We start from the raw sequence: 20,126 nt of genomic DNA, 5'->3' as shown, positions 1-20,126 counted from the left end.
ATATATATATATATATATATATATATATATATATATATATATATATATATATATATATATATATATATAATCCAGGGGTAATAAAAACCGTAGCAAGGTGATCTACAGAAGTGCACACTCACGGACAAGTGGAACGCATACACAAATGTTTGACATCTATATTTTCAAACAAAAAATGCACACAAACACTATATTTTCTCTAAATTTATCTTTTCTCGTAAAGGAGTTCTAGGTCACAGCATACTCATTTTATAACCCCAGGATTGTAGTAACAATCCAAACAGTTTCAATATAAGCTTCCGTCTAAAACCTCCTTACATGTTTTTGAGTGTTGCCTGTCTCCTGGCCATCTTTCTACAATTTCCCAGCTTCTCCTCCACTGTTACCTTTCAGTTGCCATACATGCATCGAAATTCAGCTGGTTCAGTAGGGACTGGCCTAATTTCAATTCATGTGTGGCCAGTCCACAGATTGACTTCTGTTAAACTGTCTGATAATTGCTGCTTGTTCAGTGGCTGCAGCGCTGATCTGTGTATTCTGACAGCAGAGAAGTCTCCCCCACTGTCAGAAGACAATAGGGCAGTCCCCTATGTGCTATTGTATTCTGACAGTGGGAGAGATTTCCCATCAAATCTGCACACACTGGGGCGACTTTTCAGGCGACTCAAGTCGCTCCTACTTAGAAAAAGGTTCTTGCACTACTTGGGGGTGACTTCAGAGTGGCTTGAATTGACTTTTATTATAGAAGTCGTTTGCAAGTCGGACGGGCTGTACGGGGGAACAGCTTCAGAGTTGGCAGACTTTGAAGCCGCCCCAGTGTGAACTGAGCCTGAATGAGGGAATTCCGTTTGTTTCATTCAGCCTTCTATAAGCCTATTCTCTCAATCATTAACTATTTTTAATCCTTATGCTGCTAGCCCTAGTAAATAGATAGGCAGGTATATAATAGTCACTTGTTTTGACCTTCTTTTTGTTTTGTTTTGGTTTCTGACCTATGCATAATCAAATGCATATAAAGACTACTGGGATGCTTTAATTACATTGTTTTTCTTCAATCTGGAGGAGGAGCCTGCTCGGCTAAGCACAACTTCCTAACTGCTTGCCTGACCTAAGGACAGATGGATTCAGGAAGTAAATACTACATGAGCTATCTGCCCTTACTCAAGTTGTTTTGAATGGGTGAGTTTGCTTTGAATGTTAAAAATGAATTGAATATCATTTTCAGTATTTGGTGTTCAGATGCAGATAAGTTCCCCTCCTTCCAGCAGGCACCCCCCCCTTGCAGAGTCCCTCACCTGCCCCACCTTCCCTTTACATAGGCTGGGGCTGTTTGGGTGGTCTAGACACTGTTCCTGGGGTGGGGGGGGGGGTAGTACCTGGTGGGGGCTCCTGCCAGGACTCCCCACCCTGCCTGGATCTGTCCCTGAGGACTGGTCTCCCTCCTGGGTCGGCCATGACAGTGGAGCTCTGTAGGTGGCGATTTTGGCGGTGGGCGCCCCTCCTCATCCCCTGGTGCAGACTCCTGGATGATTTTACTTCCAGATCGCCGCATGTGTAGCGCGTTATCCTGGTGCCTGCAGGCACTTGTTTCTGTGGGGGGTGGGTCTGGTGGGGTCCTGTCCATCTCTGCTGAGGATCGCTTGGTGCTTGTGCCTGACTGGGTGGTGCTGCCAGCGTGGTAGTGGTTGTCCCTTAGCAGTGTTTTACACCTTTTTGTGGGGTCCACCTGGTGAGCCCTGGAGTCTTTGGAGCACATTTTCCCACCTGATCCCCTCTGAGACTGCAGGGCCCTCCGGGTCCTAACCATCCATTCACTGACGGCAATCCTGGAGTCCCTTGTTTCCCATGTGGAGTTGGCTTGCAGGCGAAGGGCTAGCAAAAAGCTAGAAGAGTACTTTTCTCTTGCAGGCTACTAAGGGCAAGGAACCTAATCGTAGACGTGAGCCTATCTTATCAGCTCATAAGAATTTTTTTTTTTTTTTTGTCTCTCAGGGTCGACTGAGAAGGGTTTGAAGCCTTTCAGGGCCTCTTCTGAAGGATCCAAACGCACCTGGTCTGGCAAGCCAAAATCGGGCTTCTCCAGACCGTGGATAAGGCTCCTTCATCAAGAAGGTGCGTCCTCACCCGTATCAGGGGTGGGGGGACGTCTTCGCTGGTTTCCGGATCCATGGTCTCCCCTGGTCAAGTGGGTCTAAAAAGTAATTCGTCCCGCTACAAGATCGAGTTTCGCTCTTGTCCCCTAGCAAGGTTTTCTCCTTCCAAATTGTGCCTGTCCCCAGACCGCTTACAGGGCCTGTTTGGGGCGGTACAAGACCTGTTCCTTCAAGGGGTGATTATCTCGGTTTCGACTTTGGAATGTTTTCAGGGTTTTTACTCAAATCTGTTCAGTCCCCAGGAAGGAAGGCAAAGTGTGTCCAATCCTGGACCTCCAGGCACTCAACTGCTTTGTGTGGGTACAGAAGTTCAGAATGGAATCCATTCGAACGGTGGCGGCATCCCTGCGTCAGGGAGATTTCCTTGCCTCTATCGAAATCAAGGATGCCTACCTTCACATTCCAATATGTGTCAGTCACCAGTGTTTTCTCCATTTTGCTGTGGGAGAGGAGCATTATCAGTTTGTGTCGTTACCCTTTGGTCTCGCCTCTGCTCCTTGGGTCTTCACAAAAGTGTTAGCCCCGGTGCTAGCTTTGCTATGCCAACAGGGGATAGCGATACTGGGCTACTTGGACGATCTCTTTCTGCGAGCGGAGTCTCCCTCTGCTCTGGTGGAAAACCTGGAGATCAAACTCTGCGGGAGTGGGCTGCAATTCACCTCCTGCTGTACACAACAGATGCCCCCCCCCCCCCCGGACTTGCATGTGGGTGCTGGGCCTGATGGTGTCTACCTTCAAGGCGGTTCCGTTTGCACAGTTCCATATGAGGTCCCTGCAAAGGGAGGTTCTGACCAAATGGGACAAGACTCCGCAGTCTCTGGACAATCAGATCTGGCTGTCGGGGAACAAGGGAGTCCCTGATATGATGGCTTCCTTCTCCGGTGCTTCTGCTGGGAAAATCCTTCCTCCCCTTGTATTGGACAGTGGTCACCACGGATGCCAGCCTGTCCAGCTGTGGAGGCGTCCTCGGCAAGCATTCTGCTCAGGGGATCTGGACGTTGGAAGAGTCCAGACTACGGATCAATGTCCTGGAACTCCGAGTGATCAGACTGTGTCTGGATCATTGGTTGGATCGTCTTCAGGGTACTCCAGTGCTCATTCAATGGGACAATGCCACGGCCGTGGCTTATGTCATATACCATGGGGGCACAAGAAGTGTCCTGCCGGCTCTGGAGGTAGCTGGCCTTCTAAGGTGGGCAGAACGATTCATTCCAGCCCTCTCTGCCATACACATTCCTGGGGTGGAAAATTGGCAGGCTGATTACCTCAGTCGGCAGGCGTTGGACTAAGGGGAGTGGTCCCTTCATCCGGAGGTGTTTCATTAGCTGTGTCTCCAGGGGGGCACACTGGAGGTGGATCTGTTGGCGTCTCTGTTTAACAGAAAGGTGCAGAGGTTTGTGGCTCGGTCAAGGAATCCTCTGGCGGACGCCGTGGGGGGTCAGTATCGGCTGATTAACGCCTTCCCTGCTCTCAAGCCTCTGCCCAGACTTCTAGGCAGGATTGAGTCAGAAGGAATTCTGGTCATCTTAGTGGCTCTGGACTGGCCTTGTCGGGCTTAGTACGCCGATCTGGTGCTGCTGGTCGCTGACGTTCCTTGGAAGCTTCCTCTCAGGGAGGATCTTCTGTCACAAGGACCGATCTTCCATCCTGCTTTACAGTCGCTGGCTTTGACGGTTTGGCTGTTGAACGCCAGGTGCAGATGGCTAGGGGTTTATCTGAATCGGTGATTCCTACACTGTTGAAAGCTCGGAAATCTACTTCTAGGAAGATCTATCATTGTACGTGGAAGACGTACATTGTGTGGCATGAGTTGCTTGGGGTTCATCCTCGCTCCTTCTTGGTGGCTCGGATCTTAACCTTCCTTCAATGTGGGGGGTTGAACAGAAGTTGGCCTTGAGTACCATTTAAAGGCCAGGTGTCGGCATTTGTGGTCTTCTTCCAATGAACTTTGGCCACATACTCCCTGGTGCGTACCTTTCTTCAAGGTGTCCTGACGTTTGGTCCCTCCAGTGCGGGCTCTGTTGCCGCCTTGGGATCTCAATTTGGTGCTTTCAGCTCCACAGAAGCCTCTCTTTGAAAATCAACATGTAAACTCCTGCCCCCATAGTTAAAGCGGTTTAGTGGATATCGAGGGAGAGAGGGGACTGTCACTTACTACTGTGTATACTCCCACATGTGTGACTCTTTAGTCACATGGCTGCACAGATGAGTAAAATGAGGAAATTAAGAGTTTAGCAGGGAACTGAAACTGGAGCATGCTCACTAGATGTGGCAGTGGCTGGTCTACACAATCCCAGCCTGCAGTAGGGACCCAGACCAGGAGGAAGGAACAGTGAACAGCAGAATAAACCCATTTTTTTTTTTTGCAGACTACAGAAACCAAATCCCATGGTGAGTGAGTATGAACAGCATGTAATACACCATGTACTGGCAGTCTTTAAAGCTGAATTCCAGCCGTTCTGTGTTATTAAAAGTCAGCAGCTACAAAAAGTGTGGCTTCTGACTTTTAATAAACACACACTCCTGTCCCTCGATCCAGCAATGCGGCCGCCCGAAGCCTCGGTTTTCTCCCTCTCCTCTCCGATGTGCCATCATCACAAGTGTGGCCACCTGGTTGTGACAGCTTGCAGCTTCACAGCCGGTGCTCACTGCTCATGCATGAGTCATGCTGTGCGTCCTGAATGGCCGACCAATCTTCTGGGACCTGTGACGTGTCCCAGAAGATTGCAGAGAGGGAGGGGGAGAGGAGAACTTCCGCTCGAGCTGCCTAAACGGCCCGATCCGAAGTGGGAGCGGGTACCTGTACCCCCCCCCCCCAAAAAAAAACTGATATGCCAAATGTGGCATGTCAGGGGGTCAGGAGTCCTTAAAGCGGAAGTTCCACTTTTGCGTGGAAGTCTGCTTTAACCACCTCCCTACTGGCCACGGTATGTATAAGTTCTGGTAGGGAGGTGGTTATACCGGGATCATGTTTGAGACTACAACCATGATCCTGTTGTCATTTTTTACAGCCAGCGATCCTCTTTCATGTAAAAGTATTCCCGAGCGGCTGGGCCCCAACCCCTATCCCCCCCCCCCCCCCCCCCCCCAATTAAACAATAAAAGTTTTTCAAAGCGCCCCCCATCACCCCGTGCTCTCACACAGTGGCGAACGCACACCTCAGTCCTGCACGCATATGTAAGCAGTGATCGTACCACACGTGGTATCACAGAAATGGCCAGGTATTGAGGTGGTTAATAATGTGAATTTAATGATGATTGTTATGTCTGTTAAATTAAATCCCTTACATTTTGTGTCCAGCAGTACATTTTCTCTTTTTTTTTTTTTTTTTATGGATTCACTTTCTTCAGCCTAAACAGAGGCTTTAAATTATCTGCTGGCCGGGAACACTGAGGTTTCCTGGCACATCTGGTGGGGGACATGACACTATAGATGACTACAATAATCACTGCAGATACCAGGATATGCAATAGGCATACCTACAGTGAAGTCCTGTTATTACAATACTGTATGCTAAAGATCCTATTCCTCATTTTACTGGGGAAACTGTGTCTTGGTAGAATGACTTTCCGGAAAGGTTTTTGTATGCCAGTAACACACTACTTGTCTTAGGGTAAAGGAGCAGCAGAGGCACCTTGGACATCAGCTTTGTCAATCGGGGGAGACTGTAGTGTTAAATGAGCTAGCAGATTTAGGTGGGCTTGACAAACCAATTAAACCCAAATGCCTGCTAACACCAATTAAAGCTAAGTTCACCTTTTCCAGAAAATGGTTTATTCAGTTAAGGGGCCCCAGCAGGCACTAAAAACTGTGCAGCTTTGTAAAATGTGTATTCATTTGAAGCAATCTCCGCATCCTGCCCTGTTGTTGCTAGGATGCGAAAACCATTGTTCCCGCACTCCCAGTATTACAGGAGTGAAAACCAACAATTTTTGCATCTCAGAGAAACAAGGCAGGACGTGGGGATCGCTTGGGCTGGGTACACGGGGGAGGGGGGGGGGTGGACAGGATTCTCATTACTTTTAGAGTTTACACCTGAATTACTCTCTGATGCTTGGTTCATCTACGTAGGTCGGCAACCCATGTATAATTGCACTTGTTTCCAACCCGCAGGCAAAACGCACTACTCTTTTGCAGATGTGTGGGGCGCATTCATTTTTAACTCATTACGACTGTCTGAAATCACATGGTGCCGCAGCACCATGGAGTTCCATGTGGCAGCTTTTTAACCGCTTCCAGAACGGCACATTTACTGCGGCAGGGCAGCCTGGCTGCCACAGACCGACTAACCTGTACGTTGCATCTTCTTCCTGGTCGGAGGCGCAGCTGACACGCTGATCTTTCCCGAGACAGGCAGAACGGCGGTCTGCCAATGTAAATAAGGTAGATCGCAATCTGTCAGGGGAGAAGATGGCAATCTTGCGTTCCTGCTAAACAGGAACACTGATCTCTGTCTTCCCCCAGTGAGGCCATCCCCCACACAGCAAGCCGCCCCCCCCAGGGAAACATTTATTGATCACTCCTGATGTTAACCCCTTCCCCGCCAGTGTCATTAGTATAGTACCAGTGCATATTTTTAGCACTGATCACTGTAATGTCACTGGTCCCCAAAAAAGTGTCAGGTGTCCAATTTGTCCGCTGCAACGTCGCATTAAAAAATCACTGATCGCCGCCATGACTAGAAAAAAAAGAAATGGCATAAAAAATATCCTATAGTTTGTAGATGCAGTAACTTATGAACAACCCAATTAATATACGCTTATTGGGATTTTTTTTATCAAAAATATGTAGCAGAATACATATTGGCCTAAATTGATGAAGAAATTTTGATTCTTTACATTTTTTTTTTTTTTTTGATTCTTTACATTTTTTTTTTTTAATTGGATATGTTTTAAAGCCAAAATGTAAAAAAAAATATTTTTTTTTTTTTAAATTGTTGCACTTTTTTTTTTTTTTGTTTTATAGCACAAAAAATAAAAATCGCAGAGGTGATCAAATGCCACCAAAAAAAGCTTTTATTTGTGGGGGGGGACATCAATTTTATTTGGGTACAGCGTTGCATGACCGTGCAATTGTCAGTTAAAATAACGCAGTGCCGTATCGCAAAAAATGGCCTAGTCATTAAGGGGGTAAAAGCTTCCGGGGCTGAATTGGACCTTTTCCCTGGATTTCCCACTGGTACAGCAGCTCATTAAAATGAATGGGCTACTGTGCCTGCACATTTGCTGCATGCAGGACCCACACAAATGTAAACTAAAAAGCTATCCGCAGTATATTGCTTTTTCACCTGTACAGGTGTGCCTGACAGGCATTAAAAAAAAAAAATACTGCGGCTTCCTGAATGCCTGTTGTTTTTTTTTTTTTTTTGACTGCTGTACAGGTTCTTTAATGGGATTATTGTGCTGCAACCACAATTCTAACTATTTGCTTGTGGTTATGGCACAGCCCTAATCTCTTGAACTACCACCGTCAAAAACCACGAGGTATCGTTTTTGCTGCAATGAGAAGTGTAGTATTGTGGCAATTGTACAACCCCGTTTTGGCTGCCTTTCCTACCTAATGGGGCCATAAAACTGCCTCCAACTGCAAGTGTGAACAAGCCCTTACTGTTGCATGTCTGAGGAATGAAGTAAAGAGGAATTTTCCCTAAATATATCCTGATGTTTTTTTTAACTCTTCCATACTCTATTGAAAACAGATGTGAACTGAAAATGCTTATTCCGAGTTCACTGCACATTGAGCTTCTGAACACAGTGGGCATTAGAAGCTGCAGCAACTCAGAGCCTGCCTCATTTCTTGGGTGGAGTATGTCCAGCATCATCTAGCACCTTCCTCCCCAGCCTTACAGTCCCTGGCCTTTCTCTTTCAGTTATTGGATTTCAGTTCCTTCAACCCTTAAGGCTGCACATCACTTATGTTTGTGTTACCAAGGGTGGTCGGCATACAAATGCTGTCTACCTGGAAACCCCCACCCTGCCAGACTAACATCCACGTCTGAAAGTATTTTGATATTTGCAAGCCCGCTGCTTTAATTAGGGCTAATAGCCCTTAAGAGGAGTACGAAGGCATGGATAGCTTTGATGTTTTTAGGAAGCTATGCATAGTCCCTCACACCAGCCATGATGTATCTTTATTGTATTAAACAAATACAGAGACCCAGTGAGGATATCACTGGGTTGTGAATAAGAAACGTTAGTTTAAGGCTCCATGTACACGGGACGCTGGAAATGGCCGTTTAGGAGCAGTTGGGCGTTTTTTTCAGAAGCCCCTGAACGCAGCTCCATGTTATCTTATCTGTCCATGTACACATGGTCGTTTACAGTCATTTGCAGGCAGTTGCGTTCAGGGACTTTTTTTAGAACGCAATTATTTGCGTTCGAACGTGTGTTTCCCGGCGTTTCAAACGCAGAAACGCGGCCGAACGTGACTGAACGTGATGAACCTACTTTCAGCCACGTTTATAAGTTTTTTTTTTTTTTTTTTTTTTTTTTTTTTTTTTTTTCTTCCATTCAAAATCAATGGTTCCCTATGGGAGCCTATTGATTTGAATGGAAGTCGCACCGCAAGTCGGATCCGACTTGCGGCGCGACCTGCACTGTGAGAATCTTGAGGGGGAACTCCACGCCAAAAATGGGGAAAAAAAACTGCGTGGGGGTCCCCCCCAGGTTCCAAACCAGGCCCTTCGGGTCCGGCATGGAATTTGAGGGTAGCCCCACGCCGAAAAAACAGAGTGGGGTCCCCCCCAAAATCCATACCAGACCCTTATCCGAGCATGCAGCCCGGCAGGCCAGGAAAGGGGAGGGGACGAGCGAGCGGCCCCACCCCCCCCTGGACCACACCAGGCCACATGCCCTCAACATGGGGGGGGTGTTGGTGCTTTGGGGCAGGGGGAGCTCTGCACCCCCCACCTCAAAGCACCTTGCCCCCATGTTGATGAGGACAAGGGCCTCATCCCCACAACCCTGGCCGGTGGTTGTGGGGGTCTGCGGGCAGGGGGCTCATCGGAATCTGGAAGCCCCCTTTAACAAGGGGGGCCCCCCAGATCCTGGACCCCCTCCCTATGTGAATGGGTACGGGGTACACTGTACCCCTACTCATTCACCACATAAAAGGCAGTGTATGGAAATAACGACAGGAGACGTTTTGGAAAGTTTATTAAAAATCTTCATCCGGCTCTTCTTGTGTTCTCCTCTCCGGGGTCTTCTGCTCTTTTGCTGTCCGCTCTTCTTGTGTTCTCTCCGTGGTCTTCTGCTCTTTTGCTGTTCGCTCTTCTGCTGTCCTCCTCTTCTTTTCTTCTCCTCTCTTCTGCTCTTTTGCTGTCGGCTCTTCTTCTTCCTCCGGTCCTCCTCCGACGACGTCTCCGGTGATTATACCGGTCTCTGCAGCTTATTATATAGCCATTAGGGACGTGGCCCCCGATGACGTCATTGGGAGGCCCCGCCCCCTCATGTCACAGATGACATAATCTGTGACATGAGGGGGGGCCTCCCGATGACGTCATCGGGGGGCCACGCCTCTAATGGCTATATAATAAGCTGCAGAGACCGGCATAATCACCGGAGACGTCGTCGGAGGAGGACCAGAGGAAGAAGAAGAGCCGACAGCAAAAGAGCAGAAGACCGGAGAGGAGAAGAAAAGAAGAGAGGACAGCAGAAGAGCGAGCAGCAAAAGAGCAGAAGACCACAGAGAGGAGAGCACAAGAAGAGCGGACAGCAAAAGAGCAGAAGACCCCGGAGAGGAGAACACAAGAAGAGCCGGATGAAGATTTTTAATAAACTTTCCAAAAAGTCTCCTGTCGTTATTTCCATACACTGCCTTTTATGTGGTGAATGAGTAGGGGTACAGTGTACCCCGTACCCATTCACATAGGGAGGGGGTCCAGGATCTGGGGGGCCCCCTTGTTAAAGGGGGCTTCCAGATTCCGATGAGCCCCCTGCCCGCAGACCCCCACAACCACCGGCCAGGGTTGTGGGGATGAGGCCCTTGTCCTCATCAACATGGGGGCAAGGTGCTTTAAGGTGGGGGGTGCAGAGCTCCCCCTGCCCCAAAGCACCCACACCCCCCCATGTTGAGGCCATGTGGCCTGGTGTGGTCCAGGGGGGTGGGGCCGCTCGCTCGTCCCCTTTCCTGGCCTGCTGGGCTGCATGCTCGGCTAAGGGTCTGGTATGGATTTTGGGGGGGACCCCACGCCGTTTTTTCGGCGTGGGGCTACCCTCAAATTCCATGCCGGACCCGAAGGGCCTGGTTTGGAACCTGGGGGGTGACCCCCCACACAGTTTTTTTCCCATTTTTGGCGTGGAGTTCCCCCTCAAGATTCTCACAGTGCAGGTCGTGCCGCAAGTCGGATCCAACTTGCGGTGCGACTTCCATTTAAATCAATAGGCTCCCATAGGGAACCATTGATTTTGAATGGAGGCAGAAAAACCCTGCTAAAAGCAACGTGGCCAAACGTGCAATAACGCAAATGGAAAAAGCTACTGAAAGCACGTTTAACAGCTGCTTTTTCCCGGCGTCAGAAATAGCTTTGCAGGACGTTTTTTCTAACGTCCCGTGTACATGGAGCCTAATGCTCCTCCTGCCAAGACAGTTGGCACATTCTGGAACAATGACATACTTGCATGGCTTACAAGTTTTGCTATGTATTAAAGGCAAAGTTAAGCTAAGACTAAAAACAGAAGAGACAATAACTTAAGGCCTGTACACACGATAAGAAATTCGGAAGGGAAATTTCGTCCGACGACTGATCTGCCGATTTTTGGATTGTTAGTATGGTGCTTTCGACAGCCGACTCCGACTTTTCGGCTGACAAAATCCTGATGTGCAGGCATTAAAATTTTTGTCCTCCGTCAACACATGTCCGGTTTTCGTCTCATTAGTACAGATTTAGACGGGGAAAAATCTTATGAGCAAGACTAGGCATGCTCAGAGACGAAAGAACACATACAAATCAATCCAACACATGACATCACTTCTGAAGTAGAATTCTGTTGTACGAGAAAATTCGTATGAAAATAACCTCTTCACTTTCCACATCAGACTAGCATGCCACAAAAAACGGACGACAGATCTTTCGATAATCTGATCCTGTGTATGGGGCTTTAGTTAAGCAGGCTATAGATTGCGTTTTTCTTTCCTGAAACCACGGCTTGCAGAAAAGAAAATCACTCTATTCCCCCATTACCACAGTTAATGTTGATGGGGGAATCCCAACAGAGCCATTGTGTTCTCCTGGCGGAGGGGGTGCAGGGAGCTCTCCCTGCCAGGAGAACACAGTGGTTACTGCTAGTGGCTAAAGCCGTTGTCAATAATCACAAGCTAAAAATCCAACAGCCTTCCCATAAATGGATTGACTCTCAGCAAATCCCTGCTGAACCAACCAAGATTTGATCCATCTATGGCTGGCTTCAGTATGATGTGTCTTTTGTCAAGATTCTTCTGCTTTCTGTAGAAGTTTTGCTGTGTCCATCATCTCTGAAAGGAGATGGGCAGAGGATTGATACCTCCGACCCCTCCATTCAAAAAGCCTGCGTCATTCATAGAAGGTGGAGTACAGCTTCTATGAATGGCGAATTGGACCATAAAGGACAAGCATAGTCCAACTTTCTTGAGTTGCAAGAGGCGAATACCTGGTTAAATTTTGAATAATAAATACAGAGCTGCATTTGTCTGTTTTTACATGGGCTGCAGGAAGTGGTGGTCCATGACCCAAACATGTTGAGTATTTCTTTATGAATTGGACATTTTAATATGTTGGCAGGCAGAGTGCCATGGTGGTTCATCAACAGGCTCATTCTTGTTCTAGTTTTAGAGCTCAGTGGTTAATATTTCATAAAACCAGGCATGGCTTTGCATGTATCTGTATTAAAAATATCCAGTGGCTGAAAAGCTGGTGTTGCTGGGCACAGTGTTCAGCACATAAACACAAGTGTATATGCTAATTATAACTTTGTTTTCCTTAGTACGGCACAGCTTCAAACATTTAAACAATAAGGAAGAGAACTCCTTCCACCCACTAATTTTACATTTCTGTTTGATCTTCCTATGACTCATTTTCCAGCTCACTAAAATATTATTGTAGTTGGCTACCACGCATTTTAGGCACACTTGAGATTTTAGCTGGAAATGCAAGGGGCACTGCTTATTTGCTGTGGGCGTTTCTGTTTTTCAACCCAGAATAGGTTGTAGCTCGGTGTCCTCAGGGTTCCAGTAACCTTGTGTTCTGAAAACATCCAATCTTTGATTCTAAAAGCCAGGGATTCCCAACTCTATCCACACAAATCTCTCTGCAGTCTTGACAAGGTAAAGTCCTTGACACCGAAGTAATTTAAATTTCACCTTTATATAAAAACTGTAAAAGTAACCTAACACCAGACCCATCCACCCTGATCCTTTCTGTACTTACTGCTGGCAATCTGCAGCTGTCAGGGCCTCTGGACCAGTGGAGCAGGTGCAGGAGCCCTGACAGCTGATGATAGCCAATGGTAAGCACACTGGGGAGGGGGTCAGGTATTATGTCTTCTTTTACAGCTTTTCTGTAAAGGTGAACAAACACTTTAAATATACCCTCACAGCAAGAACATTTCTCTCTCCTTTGTAAATATTATACTGATTATAAGGGTATGGATCCAGGATTGAGAGTCAGTCTTGTTGTATCTAAAGTTGTGACACTAATACAAAAGCAACTGGACTTCTATTTTTCTAGGCAAGCATTCGTAAAGAATGCAGTGCACTACCCAAACAGCAGAAATCCTCTACAATAAAAGCTTGTTTAGATCTTCTCTTCCAAGAAAGCATACATGTAAGGGGCTATCGTGTTTTGTTTTGTTTTTTTTAATCAATCTTTGTTTTTTTTTAAGCATTTTAGAGTTAACACAAAAAATTGAAAACCGAAATGTGAGCAATCAAGCCAAGGCAGGGGCAACGTCCAAAAGGAAATTCGAGTATAGTACAATACAATTTCTTATGAATAGTATGGTGTGTGGCTCGAGCGCAGAAGAGCCGGTACAAGAAGGATCAATAATTTCCCCCAAAACATAGCACACATCCCCTATAGGAAAAATCAAACCAACACCCCAGATGAGAAAGCTGACACTTCCATGACTACCTTAACAGTATGACCATGTGCATGTCGAAATTTAGGGTGTTGTAGATGTGGATTCATGATCTAGGCAGCTTGGAAAACCTTTCTAGGTCAACCCCTGTTATGATAGGTGTCCTGATATAAAGGTAAGTTGGAATTCACAAGCTTCCAAAATTAGACCGTGGGAGGAGTTGGTTTCTTCCAACACATAGTGATCGCTTACCTGGCTTAAAATAGGAGGAGGGTCCTCTCTACCACAAGTCCTCCACAAGACCCAACAGGAAGATTCCGGACGATGGACAACTGGGCCACAGCATTCAGATTATTGACGACATTGTTCCAGTAATGGGAGATAGCTACCGGTAGGCATGTCCAGAATATACAAAAGAAGTCACTGGGTTCATGGGCACATCTCCAGCAGACTTGAAAATGATTTCAAACAGATTCTCCTGGCAGTTGTTCGAGTCCTGATTCTGTTAAAGATGAAATTTGGATAAAAGCCTATGCATGTTTATATCTGTAGACTGATGGGGCATGAAGCCTGTTTGATCCTGATCTTTTAGGGCAGTGTCCTCCAACCTGTGGCCCCTTGCTTGCTTTTATCCGGCCCTTGGCATACTATTCCTCCCACTGACTTTAACAATGGGTCATAATTCCACTGACATCCACTATAGAGCACAATTCCTTCCTCTTCTTGCCACTGACATCCACTATATAGAGCACTATTCTTTCCTCTGACACCAGTGATGTGACGCTATTCCTCACTGACACCAATGATGGGGCAATGTTCCTCACTGATACCAATATTTGTTGCTGACTCCAGAACATTATCAACTCCTACAGGCCACAGTCCAGCCCTTCTAAAATCTGAAGCATAATAAACGGGCCCTTTGTTAAGAAAGTTTGTATTAGGGTATATACAATCCAGCCGATTAGAGAGTTTAGAAATTTGGTCAGTATTTTCATATCACAATTAAGGAGGGCTATCAGCCTGTAGGAAGCGCAGAGTGAGGGGTCCTTGAGGCTGTTGTGGAATAGTATAATGTGGGCCTCCTTCATAGTTGGGGAGGGGGGGAGTGTGCCATTGGCTAAACACGTGTTATACAAGGATGGTCATTTTGGGGCCAAAAGGTCTGCATGTGTCTTAAAAAATGTTATGGGGAGGCCATCATGTTTAATGGCCTTGCTTTGTCCTTGTTGCAAGAGCTAAGAGCCAACAGGACCTCCTCAGGGGTTATACTTTGCATAAGCAAGTTTTTTTTTTTTTTTTAAAGAAACGGGCTGTGATTGGCCCTGTCTGTACCATGTGATCACTGTGACCAATAGGAGATCAATACTATGGTACACAATGAATGGCATGAATCAAAGCCATTCATTGTGTAAAATTGTCATGTGATCTGATGTGATTGGTCACAATTATCACATAGTACCGGCAGCAGCTGGTACTCTGATCAGTCATCCGCTGTGTCTGCTGGACACAGCCGATGACAGATTGTGCTGTCCGTTCTGGGCGCCCGTCATATGACGTTCACCTGGAACAACTATTTTGACTATAGGGCAGGCAGGAACTAGATGAGGCTGGAATCTTATCCCTTTGGGTGTATGGAGCTACTCAAAATGGCATGGGTTGCAAGAAGTGCCATGGGGGCTGTATTTAAATTGGGCAAGTCCCTGTACAATGGGGATGGAGTATGAAAAGAAGGAAGCAGGACAAGGAGAATAACAGTAAGGTGAGCTCATCACTGTGCTACTGCTTCTTTTTTGTGCTCATGCACACTGCCACGATGAGAGCCATACAGCATACAGAACCTGTGACTGTACTTAAACATTGGTACTTGTGTACACTTGTACAAACATACAACCTTGGACACAGAATGTCTGTGGCTGTGTGCGTGAGACCTAAATGTTCTTTCACAGGTCCAGGAAGACCTAGGCTCTGGGAAAGTGGGTTCAATTAATGTTGACCATCAGACTGAGGACATCTACTGGCAGGAAAAACTACCTTGGGGAAAATCCCTAGATTATATTTGCATACTGCAGCAAAAGCTAGTTATGTTATTTTTTTTGATGGGCTGTTCATTTTTATCTTGTTTTTTAAGTTATGCTTGAAAGAGTTTTTTGGAGGAAGAGACTTTGTGTCTCTGCTGCCAAAAAAAAAACTACATTAACTTCCTGTGTGTACACAACCTACTGCACATGGAGCCGGTTGCCGTGGTAGTGCAATTCTATCACACCTGCATCGGATTTGCATTGTCACTGACCACCTAGTGGGTGAAGGCGGACACTTGGTGGTAAAAAAAAGATGGCAGTGACCGAGAGTGTGAAGATGTTCTTGCTCAAGGAGGGCAAATGCTAAATTAGGTATGCAAATAAGTTGCACATTATGCTATGTACACCCATAGTTACACCCTCCCCTCCCTATCAGACTTTTTCTACTTTAAAGGCGGCTGTTCTAGAAGATGGTTACAGGGTAGGGGATTACAATGTTTTATAGACTTTTTTTTTTTTTTTTTTCTTCTTGTAAGTTTTTAGTGATAAAAGGAGCATGACTGCTAAAGGAAAATAAGGAATAAAATTGAGATTTGAATAGGAATTTAAATATAGGACTTGTACTTTTTTTTTTTTTTATCTTAGTGTATTTACAATTACATAAAGGATAAACCTAGTGTGAGATCTATGTGATAAATATGGACAACTAAAAGATATGTAATAAGTAATTTGCTGTTGTGCTTGTATGTGATGAGTACCTCTAATAGACTGCCTACCAGTCTGTATGAGATTACTCCCTTATTAGCTGGGACAGCAAGATTAGTCAACGTTCAGAGCCTGTGTGGAAGCCATTCCTCAGGGGTAGGAATGTGACCGTAGCACTGGTTAGTTGCCTGTGTGACATCCGTCTTAAGCTGGCTATACATCAGTAGAATTGACTTCCGATTTTTTTAATTTTAAGAATGCGTGTTCGTTTTTCTAATCATTAGTGGAGTCAAATCCATGTCCAGTTTGGACTGCTGAGAGAAGAAAATTTGAAGGAGCAGGGTAAAAACAAACACATTTCTAACATTGAATGCGATTTTCATCCAGGAAAGTCAATTTGTTCTATATCCGAATGTTGAACGGAAACAAAATCTTGACATTTTGAATGACATTCATCAAGTTATCGAATCTACTGAATTTTCATACACTTTTTTTTTTTTTTTTTTTTACAAATTTGAAAATCTACTAGTGTATGGCCAGCTTTGGTCACATTCAACTTGACTCATTTTGTGTTGTTGAAAACAATCAGTTCTACATCCCAGAAGCACACCACAGCATTTATAGCCACAGGGGTAACTCGGATATCTTAACCCATTCACAGTGGAATGTGTCGAAGCAGATGCTGCATGGCCAAAAACAGGATGGGTGATGTGAAAAGTTGTGAACCCACCCTGTCCTGTTCAAATTACATAATCCAAAGGAATTCAAAGTTATTTGGTAGAGTAGTGAAATATCTTCAACATTACAGAAAATGTCCTGTTGAATGTTTAGTATTTATAGCATGACCCGGATCAATGAGAACCTTAATAGAGTATGCTCTATTTTCCCTTTACCCTTAATCCTTGTGCAGAAAATAGTCATGTTTATTGCAGCTCTGTTCTTTGGTTTTTGAATTCTTTCACATGTGTCTTGTTTTTTGGGGTTTTTATTTTTTTTATTTTAATAATGACCAGCCAATTTTATTGTCTGCTGGACCCCCCTCTCCTATCAGATTGGGTTTTACCTGTTGGTGTAAGACGCTCTACTAGCAGTGGAGACTGTAATTGAATGATTTCCATAGACAGTGCCAGTTTGAGGCAGTAAGCCATTGGTCTCCTCCTTATGCGGTTTTGGATTATTAAGTAGAAGCCCGTTTTACGGGTCCGACCCTTTACATGTATTTTCTGTTGCATGAGCATTAGGCAAAAAATAGCATATTGAACGGTAATGTATATTTTGCTAATGTGTTTTACTCTTTTTCATGCAGGTATGAAAAGGTGCCAGTAATCTTGGTTGGCAACAAAGTTGACTTGGAAAGTGAGCGTGAGGTGTCATCTACTGAGGGGCGCGCCTTGGCAGAAGACTGGGGATGCCCTTTTATGGAAACATCAGCAAAAAGTAAAACAATGGTGGATGAGCTTTTTGCAGAGATTGTTCGGCAAATGAACTATGCAGCCCAGCCTGATAAAGATGACCCTTGCTGTTCTGCGTGCAATATACAATAGCGCTTTTACGTAACTTAGGTAGACATGACTATATTTTAGCACCAATGGTTTAAAAAGTTTTTTTTTGTCTTTTTTTTTTTTTTCCTGTGATTTTTTTTTCCCAAAGAGAAATGTGTGAAACCCTTGCAGAAGTGAAACGGAAGTATGATTTGTGAAAAAGAAAATTTTAAGAGTTGCCATTTTGCTACATTAAAATGTAACTTGTGGCATTGTCTTTGTTGCTGTCACAGCCGTCCATCTTTTTGCCACATTACATCATTACAGACTAGAGTGGAAAGAGTTTTCTTTCATTCAATAAAAGGATTTCAAAACTTCAACCCCACTAACTAGACTAAGATTTCACCAGTGTTTTCAAATCTATTCTTTTCTTCCTGAACTGGACAGCTTTGGGCAGACAGCTGTACAATGTAATGCCTGTACATCTGCAAAAAACAACCACTCTACCAACTACCCTGCCTAACAAGACATCAAAAACAAGATGCAGCTGGATATGTATGAAGAAATGAAAATGCATGCAGTCTTGTTTTGGAAAATTAAGCCATGTTTCATCTAGATGAGGGAGCAAGCGGTCAATTTCTGCATGCTTCCTAACAAACATTGGACCTCAAACTCTTAGAAATTATTATTGGCTTGTTTTACTTTAGCATAACAATTTGATTCAAAAGTTCAGTCCGACTATTTTTATTTTTTACGAATGCTGATAGGCTATTGTGAAGTGAATGTTGCCGTGACAAGGTTCTGATGTCCTGGCATTTAAGTTGAATTGAACCGAGTATATTTATTTGCATGGGCAGCTGCGCACAGAGTCCACAAAACAACATTTTAAACAATTTTTAATTTGGGATCAGAAAACCCAATCTTCAATAGCGTCATGGAAAAAAAAAAGACCCATATTCTGAATATTTGATAGAAATAGTGTGCATTTCTTTTGTGGGAGTGAGAAGCAGTGTGAATGTACAGTAACTGTGTATGCTGGTTTCCAGTTCTTGTATTTGAGCTGAGGTTCTTTGTATTTGCTCCAAAGCATTAAATATATATACACTGAATTATCCCAAAATAAAAAAGTGCTTTTTTATGTGACTTAATACAATGTGCTACTACTTGTACACAAAACGAGCACTAAGTTTGTTCATATCTGCCTGGACAAGGATGTAGGTGTCTAACAAATTTTAGAACATTTAGATTTCTGCTTTTTTTTTTTTTAATGTACACAGTTTGTTTTGCTCTATGCTGGGTCTACTGAGTCCCATCACATTACCAGTAATAATTTATTACATTTTTTGCATTTTGTTTTGGAACAGTGTGGTGAAACTGAACAAAATATACACTGTTGTCTGGCTCTGTACTTTTTGTTTCATATAAAGACATTACAGTCATATCTTGTATTTTGCACGTGACAGAATCTCCCTTTCAACATTGAAGTCATTTTAAAGCACTGAATTATTGTCTGTATGAACTCCACTTTTCTTGAAGATATTTTATGAGTAAACAAGAAAAAAAGTTTACTAAAAACACAATATTTGTTATATTAAAGTGCATTTTTTGTAATCCATAATTCAGTATATGGAATGCAGGATGGGCATGAAACTCAAAATTCTCTATTTTTAAAGTGCATCTAAACCCTCATCGGGGGAAAAAAAAAAAAAATATATATATATATATATATATATATATATATATATATATATATTTTCCTTGTATGGGAAATGTCTTTGTTTTCAGGCCCCACAGTGTCTGTTAAAAAAATCTGGCCTAGGGGCACTTCTAGTCTTAAGAGTGAAAAAGTTACCTTTTTATGCTCTGAAGGAAGTGCACATTCCAAAGGTGGACCGCGAGAGCACGTGCTGGTTCAACAACTGCTGATACAGTAAGCGTCATCCTTTGCTGCAATCCTGAAATACCTCCCTCTGGATTGCCCACTACAGGTATGATTGACAAGACATTCTGAAGCGAGAAATGTTAAATTGATTATACAATGTCATGCATGTGTCCACGCTCTTACTGGAAGTTGTGGCAATGAGCAGCAGCACTGTGTTTGGCACTAAAACTAAAAATATTCAAATGTGAGTAAATGTGCTTTTTTTTCCGAAATACAATGATGCGTCTTTGGTTAAAAGTAATTTTCTGAAAATGGTGCTGCTAGAGGGTTTAGTTGTACTTTTGTCTTCAGTTTAGAATGACTGAGTAATGGGATCCTAAGTGCTACCAAATTGTTGGCCTTTAGGTTGATATTGGTCCAGAATAACAACGTTACTTGGTTCAAAGACAAGATCAGTGCCGAATAATAATCCATTCAGTGTGGTTGCATTATACTGGGTAAGTTAGAAAATACAGTCTGGTGATGACTGCTAATGACCTGCATTAATTTGTTTATGTGCAAATATGTAAAATAATTTGACTACATTGCCTAAGCAATAAAAGGTGAGAAAGTTTCACTATCCTATTGTGGGAGCTTGGGCAGTGATCCTTGTATTTGGGCCAAGCTGCAAGATTGTAAGTAGTCTGTTAAATTTGGAGATTGTGTAAGGGAAGAAATGACGGTCATGTCAGTGTTCATAAAATCATTTGAGAAACAGCTGTTACTGATTTCTGCAGTACATTGTTGACAGCTGGCAATAAACTATATATTTAACTTGGTTTTGCTTGTTTCCATT

At 44.3% G+C, this 20,126-nt stretch overlaps 1 protein-coding gene across 1 annotated transcript in view; it reads left to right on the top strand.

Moving 5' to 3' along the window:
• The window catches only part of RAP2A (RAP2A, member of RAS oncogene family), a 30,421-nt gene extending 11,874 nt beyond the window's left edge, over nucleotides 1–18,547 (top strand). Inside the window, exon 2 of the mRNA XM_082248493.1 lies at nucleotides 17,235–18,547. Coding sequence (XP_082104619.1) covers nucleotides 17,235–17,472 — 238 coding nt within the window. The 3' untranslated portion in view covers nucleotides 17,473–18,547. The remainder of the gene's footprint in view (nucleotides 1–17,234) is intronic.
• Nucleotides 18,548–20,126: the final 1,579 nt, after the last annotated feature.

This window comes from Pelophylax lessonae (assembly GCF_965119305.1).
Source record: "Pelophylax lessonae genome assembly, chromosome: 2".
Lineage (NCBI taxonomy): Eukaryota > Metazoa > Chordata > Amphibia > Anura > Ranidae > Pelophylax > Pelophylax lessonae.
This window is presented reverse-complemented; position numbering and strand designations above follow the sequence as displayed.